Below are 8,524 nucleotides of genomic sequence, written 5' to 3'. Positions count from 1 at the left end.
GGTACAGGAGATTTGTGCCCCAATTTGCAACGATTGCTGCACCGATCACGGCACTCACCAGCAAGGACCAGAGAAATCCTGTTACCTGGTCAGATGACTGCGAAACAGCTTTCAGCACCCTGAAAGCCCACCTGTGCTCTTCCCCTGTTCTCAAAAGTCCAGACTTCAACCGACGATTCCTGGTACAGGTGGATGCCTCTGCAGTTGGTCTTGGAGCAGTTCTGGCCCAAGGAGATCCAGGAGAAGAGCATCCAATTCTGTACCTGAGCCGCAAGCTTCAGCCACGGGAGACCAGGTATTCCACGGTGGAGAAGGAGGGCCTGGCCATTAAGTGGGGATTGGAAAGTCTGCGGTACTATCTACTTGGACGGGAGTTTGATCTTGAAACGGACCACAGAGCTCTAACCTGGATCAACTCAATGAAGGACCACAACAGTCGCCTGACCAGATGGTATCTTTCACTCCAGCCGTTCAAGTTCACCATCCGACACCGATCGGGAACGTCCAATGTGGTGGCTGACTACCTTTCCAGGTTGCCGCACATCGTCAACCTCCGGGAGGAGGGGGATGATGTGACGGAGCGGCTCCGTCACTGACTGCAGTCAGCGCACACACGCTGACACACGCTGACACACACTGACACACACTGACACACACTGACACACACACATCCGCCAAACTTTTCCCTCTGCCAGTGCGCCTATAATCATACAGTAAATCACACCATCATCCTCCTTTCCCTCTCAGTTTCATAGCACGATTAAGGGTGCACACTTGAGAGCTCTATTTTTGGTTTCATACATATATAGTCATAGCGGTATTACCGTTGGTGCGTTTCATGCGCGCCGCTGTGTCCCGTTTGGGTGCCAAACAGAGTGGGCCCAGTTCCGCATTCTAAATAGGCGGATGGGGCGCACATTGGTAATCACGTGATTGATTGGGTAATTAAATGTTTGTTTGCAATGTATCGCCACAGATACATTAGCGAGGTGTTAATAAAATATGGATGAAAATGGGTAATTTAGTGATGAGTAGACCATATGAATTTAACCGGTTATAAATTGCTCATTCATGAGAAAGTGTGTTTTGTGTAAAATGTTATGCAATTCATAACGCCCAGTGGGAGGGGCTTCTTGCTTTTAAAAGATGGCTGCTTAGTGCTTTCAGGCAGTCGAGGATGGTTACAGGGAAGGTAACATGTTACAGCGAGAGTTCTTTTTTTTTTTGGAAGTACCGTTTGTTTGCTGTTTGTTTGGTTTTTCTGTTTTTGCATTTTTTCATGTTTGTAAATATCTATCACTGCACTTTGGGAGGCCGGCAGAAAATAAAAACACTTCACTTACAGTCTGCGACTACGCCTGTTTTTAAGTTTCGGGTGGATTGCCAGAGGACCCCGTCACAAAGAGAACAAGTACACATGTCAATAAGAGAATAAGTACACATGTTAACAAGAGAACAAGTACACATGTCAATAAGAGAATAAGTACACATGTTAACAAGAGAACAAGTACACAGGTCAATGAGAAAACAAGTACACAGGTCAACGAGAGAACTAGTACACATGTCAACAAGAGAACAAGTACACATGATAATAAGAGAACAAGTACACATGTCAATAAGAGAACAAGTACACAGGTCAATAAGAGAACAAGTACACATGTCATCAAGAAAACAAGTACACATGTCAACAAGAGAACAAGTACACATGTCAACAAGAGAACAAGTACACAGGTCAATAAGAGAACAAATACACATGTCAATAAGAGAACAAGTACACAGGTCAACAAGAGAACAAGTACACATGATAATAAGAGAACAAGTACACATGTCAATAAGTGAACAAGTAAACATGTCAACAAGAGAACAAGTACACATGTCAATAAGAGAACAGGTACACATGATAATAAGAGAACAAGTACACAGGTCAATAAGAGAACAAGTACACAGGTCAATGAGAGAACTAGTACACATGTCAACAAGAGAACAAGTACACATGATAATAAGAGAACAAGTACACATGTCATCAAGAGAACAAGTACACATGTCAATAAGAGAACAAGTACACATGTCAACAAGAGAACAAGTACACATGATAATAAGAGAACTAGTACACATGTTAACAAGAGAACAAGTACACATGTCAATAAGAGAACAAGTACACATGTCATCAAGAGAACAAGTACACATGTCAACAAGAGAACAAGTACACATGTCAACAAGAGAACAAGTACACATGGTAATAAGAGAACAAGTACACATGATAATAAGAGAACAAGTACACATGTCAACAAGAGAACAAAGTACACATGTCAACAAGAGAACAAGTATACATGATAATAAGAGAACAAGTACACATGTCAATAAGAGAACAAGTACACATGATAATAAGAGAACAAGTACACATGTCAATAAGAGAATAAGTACACAAGATAATAAGAGAAGCAGTACACATGTCAATAAGTGAACAAGTAAACATGCCAACAAGAGAACAAGTACACATGTCAATAAGAGAACAAGTACACATGATAATAAGAGAACAAGTACACAGGTCAATAAGAGAACAAGTACACATGTCATCAAGAGAACAAGTACACATGTCAACAAGAGAACAAGTACACATGATAATAAGAGAACTAGTACACATGTTAACAAGAGAACAAGTACACATGTCAACAAGAGAACAAGTACACATGTCAACAAGAGAACAAGTACACATGGTAATAAGAGAACAAGTACACATGATAATAAGAGAACAAGTACACATGTCAACAAGAGAACAAAGTACACATGTCAATAAGAGAACAAGTACACATGATAATAAGAGAACAAGTACACATGTCATCAAGAGAACAAGTACACATGTCAACAAGAGAACAAGTACACATGACAATAAGAGAACAAGTACACATGTCATCAAGAGAACAAGTACACATGTCAACAAGAGAACAAGTACACATGTCAACAAGAGAACAAGTACACATGGTAATAAGAGAACAAGTACACATGATAATAAGAGAACAAGTACACATGTCAACAAGAGAACAAAGTACACATGTCAACAAGAGAACAAGTACACATGATAATAAGAGAACAAGTACACATGTCAATAAGAGAACAAGTACACATGATAATAAGAGAACAAGTACACATGTCAATAAGAGAATAAGTACACAAGATAATAAGAGAAGCAGTACACATGTCAATAAGTGAACAAGTAAACATGCCAACAAGAGAACAAGTACACATGTCAATAAGAGAACAAGTACACATGATAATAAGAGAACAAGTACACAGGTCAATAAGAGAACAAGTACACATGTCAACAAGAGAACAAGTACACATGTCATCAAGAGAACAAGTACACATGTCAACAAGAGAACAAGTACACATGATAATAAGAGAACATAAGAGAACAAGTACACATGATAATAAGAGAACATAAGAGAACAAGTACACATGATAATAAGAGAACAAGTACACATGTCAATAAGAGAACAAGTACACATGTCAATAAGAGAACAAGTACACATGTCAACAAGAGAATAAGTACACATGTCAACCTCTTGGTTAACGCGTTGCCGTGTTTCTGGTGACCTCGTGGTTAACATGTTGCCATGTTTTTTGTGACCTCGTGGTAAACGTGTTTCTGGTGACCTCATGGTAAATGTGTTGCTGTGTGTCTGGTGAACTCGTGGTTAACGTGTTGCCGTGTTTCTGGTGACCTCGTAGTTAGCGTGTTTCTGGTGACCTCGTGGTTAACATGTTGCTGTGTTTCCGGTGACCTCGTGGTTAACGTGTTGCTGTGTTTTCGGTGACCTTGTGGTGAACGTGTTGCCGTGTTTCTGGTGACCTCGTGGTTAACAGATGGATGGTGTCTCACCTGTATTTGATTCTGGTTCTCCTGTGATGGATTTATTATCATCTAACATGATTACACTGAAAGTTGAAACAGCATTTTACTGTGTTTCAGTTCAGCAGATGGAGCTGAAAATGCAGTCAGGATAAATCACCAGTAAAACAAGATCATTATATTTTTATCTTTTTATTTCTTAAACAAGTCTCTGAAAGTTTCTGTCCCTGTCCTCTGATTGGTTCCTTTCTCTCTCCTGTGATTGGTTCCTTCTCCGCATCTCTCATTTTCTCTCATACTGGTCGGCTCAGCTGTCAATCACGCTCTAATCCCGCCCCCAGCGCGGACACACCCATTTCCTCACCGGCATTTCATTTCCCCCTCTTTGATATTACAGTCACGCGCGCTGGCTGGTGGTCTGCCCGTGTGTGCGCGCGCGTGTGGGGCACAAACACGTGCGTGTGTTTGAAAGGTTACTGCGGGGTGAAGATAACATCAAACATCTCAGCGTGGAGTGTGTGTGGTCCAGTGTATTTCTACCTTGTGGGCGTGTGCCCGCCCCCCGCCTCTCCCCCCTCCCCTCCCTGCAGACCGGTGTATGTGCATGCGCGCGTGCAGTACTACAGGTCTGCACGAGCCCTACCTGAGGAAACCAGAATCTTTCTTCTTCACATTTTTAATTCATCCCTCTTTTTTTAACCACATGGTTCCTTCTGAGTGTCCTCGCGGCCTTCACGAGTGGCTTATTTCTCTCCGAGGGTTCACGCGCGTACTACCCCTCCCTCCCCCTCCCCCTCCCCTCCTCTCCCCCTCCCCTCTTCCCCCTCCTCCTCCTGCTCCTCAGCGTGGAGGTGCGGGGCCACTACTGGCTGTGTTGTTGCGGCACTGGATGGATCTAACGGGCATGTTTGCGGGAGAAGCCGCGCGCGGAGGGAAATAAAACCGGATTTTGTTTCTTCTTGTTCTTCACCTGCCGATCGGTCACCTGCTCTGTGACGTCATGTCAAACTCCAACAAAAGCAAGAAGGACAAAGAAATCCTCGCAGAATACGAGAGCCAAGTCAAAGGTAAGATCATCATCAACTGCATCCTTAAAGTCACGCTCACACTTCATTTACACACACACACCTGCCTGACAGCAGCCCTCGTGCAGCCCCGTGCAGGGTGTGTGTGAGCGCTGACAGACTGATTTCTGGGTTCATCCTGAGTGCTGCATGGCGCCTGAGGGGGGGGGGGGGGGGGGGGGGGGGGGTATATGTGTGTGTCGGGGAGGAAGTGAGGAAGGTGTGTGTACTCCTTCGTTTTAAATATGTTGTTTTTTTACTCTGTGGGCGATCATGCCCTCATCTTCGTCTGGCAGTCTTACCATTGGTATTCCTCTGAGGCTGTGACTGCAGCAGTGTGTGTGTGTGTGTGTGTGTGTGTGTGTGTGTGTGTGTGTGTGTGTGTGTGTGTGTGTGTGTGTGTCTGTGTCCATGGATTACCTGATGCCAAAGTGCAGGCATGTTTTAGGTGATGCTGATGATGACACCCCTGAAATGTGGTTGCCATGACTGTGGCACAACCCTCTCTCCTCCTCCTGGCGCCATGGTAACCACCATCCCTGCTATGTTAGGGCGGCGACGACAAATCAGATGACCTTTTTAGTAAAACTATAACATGCTGCCTCATTTCCCCTCCCCTGGATGATGCAGGATGATTCTTGTGCACCTGCTTCACCTGCTGTAGAGGCTCAAAATGTCCGACCCTTACTTTTCAAACACCTGAAAATACCAGAATGACGGCTCATAACCCCCTCTTCCCTCTTCTTCATGTCTTCATCTCCTCCCTCTCTCCACATGGCTCTTCACACTTCCACATTTTCTTGTCACCTACGCCCACACAAGCTCCATCAGCACCATCACTTTCAGCAGCTCGGTGCCTCGCTCTCCTTCAGGAAATGTGCCTTTCACTCACATCTGAATATTTCAGCCCAATTTTTTGTCTTAACATCCAGACTGCTTCATTCAGAAATAATAATGTTCCTCCCTCCTCCTCACCTCAGATCTGTCCTCGTCTTCTCTTTCTGTTTTCTTTCTGCTTTATTCACTAATCCTTCCTCTCTTCCGTCTTTGACCACCATGGATCGTTAAGTTGGAGTGCTTACATTTAATGGAGAGCATTACAGCCCCCGTGTGAAGGTGTGTGTGTGTGTGTGTGTGTGTGTGTGTGTGTGTGTGTGTGTGCGCGCGGCCCTCGCTCTGGCGTCCTGCCAAGCCACACTCGGGGATGCCCTGCATTGAAATGACCGCTCAGCTCATATACACCCCCCTCCCTCTCCGCTGTCCGGCCCTCTCTGCGCCTCCTGCCAGGCTCGCGGCGTATAGATCCGCGTTGTAACTATGTGCCTTCCAATTCTGCCTCCCTGCTCCAGCTCCTGATTGGCCGACACCGGAGGTGGTGTGTAATGTATACACACTCTTACAAGGGGGTGGGGTCTACTTTCTGAGCTGAGGTGTGCAGGAAAAGGTAGCAGGGAGATTGTGCACAGTGCTGACGATTCATATTTTAGTGCTCGTCCTTTTAGAAAACAAGTGACACCTCCTGAAGGAGGCGAGGAGGGTCGCCTTAATGAGCAAATGCAGAAGAGAGAGAGAGAGAGAGAGAGAGGAGAGAAAGGAGCTCTGCAGGGGGGAGACAGCAGAGAAGTGTTTCCTGCTGCACGCTGCGGCTGCGTGTGCGTGATTAGTGACCTCACATCTGCATACCTGCCAGACGAACACGAGGGCAGCGATGGAGAGAGAGGAGAAAGATGAAGGAGTGAGATATGATTCAAAGCCCACCTTGGTCCTGTTAGTCCAGTTCTCCTCTGCGCTGGTGTCACTTGGTTGTCATGGTTACAGACACCTCAGGAAGACAGCATGAGCTTCCTGTTCCTGTGAGATTCCTCACGTTATATATTTGCACATGGAGCTGCGGTTATTGATGCACCAGAAGAAGAAAAAGCATTTCTATCTAAACACCTTTCAGTGTCTTCATTATTCATTGGTTGAAATAGATTCAGCCTGCAGCCAGTAAAGGAAAGGCTGCAGCCAATGAACGGGCTGAAAGGCTGCAGCCTCTTTAACGGGTCGGTTAAAATGCTTCAACTCAAAGTTGTTGTTTTTGTCCCTGACAGGCTCCCGTAGTTAGATAAAGGGTTAGGAGCTTTAAGTTACAGAGGAAGGTGATTGGTCGAACCACAAACAGCTGACATCCCTCTCTGCATGCTGTCTCACCTGTTCATGACCATCAGGAAACAGCTCTGCAGGGATCAACATCCATCCCATAATATTTAGCAGGTTGATCCAGGTGAAGCACGCCGTGTTTCTCAGATCCTGAGCAGCGTCACGGGGAGTCATGGCGGGGATTGAAGTTCATCTCGTTGTCCCGTAGTGATGCAGATTTAACGATGGAAAACGTGCATGTGATGACGTCTTCATTCAGGCTTTATGACCTTTGACCTTCGATGAATACTCGACCGTCCCGCCTGCTAAACGATCTCAGAGCTTTCAGGTGGAATCAGTCCAGACCGCCTCTTCATGCTCCCCTCCCCCCTCAGACTCCTCTGATCAAAGAGTCTGAGGGGGGAGGAGGGGGGGGGGGTTGTAAGAAAGAGTGTCTCAGACTTCAAAAGGTAAAAGTGCGGCGGATGTCCTCCTTTCACGTTCAATGGGCTGTGATCCAAGCGGAGGAGTTTCATTGATACAATCTCTCGTCTGCCTGACTCATCATCCTGTTACACGCCGCCTTACAACACGTGTTCACTCCATCGCTCTGAACGCTGGCGCATTCCTGTTTCCTGAATCACTTTTATTCGCTGGTTCATGAAATGAAAAAGGAAAATATTCCATTTGCATATTTCCAAAGTTCAAACCAAACCACAAATACTGAGATCTTAAAGAAAACCAGGGAGGCCCCGCCCCTTCCTTTACACACATTTCACTTCCTGCTAAAAGGTCAAAGTTCAGTCCACAGCAGAACAGTCACTCACCATTATGGAAAGGTCAACGACTCTTTTTGTTTGACCCATGTTGTTAACACGGAGGAGGCGGAGCATAGGGGGGCAGGTAACCTGTTGTTTTTTGTGGACTGTGGGTTTGAATCTTTACTTTTGGTGGCCATGATGTTGAACATAATTTCTATATCTGACATAATACACACGGTCAAACTGAAAACAGCGATCCAATGCTAGCATCACAGCGTTTATAGCAGCTGCCAATCTGTGTTCGTACAATTTAATGGAGCTTATTAGCGGCTAATGCTAGCTCTAGCTTGGTCATCACTTAGCATCTTTACTGATGAACATTAAACTCTTTAGTAACCAAACACTCAACAGGAACTGTTTTAGGTTCTGTGGTTGCTCTTTGTCACTTCAAGTAGCTCCGCCCTCTATCCTCCACAGCTTCAATCAACAGTCTGTAACTCCTCCCCCTTCAGTCGTTTCAAAGTCGATCTAATAAAACAATAACCTCCCGCATGGAGAATGGCGTCTCTCTCATGTCCACAGAGCGCCCCGCTCGCCTGTTTTCAGCACTATGTAACTTTGTCAGCGGGTCGAGGTCGTCTTACGGCGCTAATTCACACAGCAGCCTTCGGGTTACAATGTTTAACGTCGTAGCTTCGCTTTTCCATTAGCCGGTGTAGCTGACGCTG

The 8,524-nt window shown here is 45.4% G+C and overlaps 1 protein-coding gene across 2 annotated transcripts in view; it reads left to right on the top strand.

Moving 5' to 3' along the window:
• The first annotated feature begins 4,166 nt into the window (after window positions 1-4,166).
• The window catches only part of LOC132967143 (SLIT-ROBO Rho GTPase-activating protein 1-like), a 29,458-nt gene continuing 25,100 nt past the window's right edge, over window positions 4,167-8,524 (top strand). The window contains exon 1 of one of the 2 annotated variants that reach the window (XM_061033993.1): window positions 4,167-4,917. In XM_061033993.1, the coding sequence (XP_060889976.1) occupies window positions 4,851-4,917 (67 nt within the window). In that variant the 5' untranslated portion in view covers window positions 4,167-4,850. The remainder of the gene's footprint in view (window positions 4,918-8,524) is intronic. The other variant, XM_061033994.1, reaches the window with a different exon arrangement.

The sequence above is a fragment of the Labrus mixtus genome, unplaced genomic scaffold (genome assembly GCF_963584025.1).
Source record: "Labrus mixtus unplaced genomic scaffold, fLabMix1.1 SCAFFOLD_153, whole genome shotgun sequence".
In the NCBI taxonomy this organism is placed as follows: domain Eukaryota; kingdom Metazoa; phylum Chordata; class Actinopteri; order Labriformes; family Labridae; genus Labrus; species Labrus mixtus.
The sequence above is the reverse complement of the archived record's forward strand: the minus strand, read 5'-3'. Positions and strand labels throughout refer to the sequence as shown.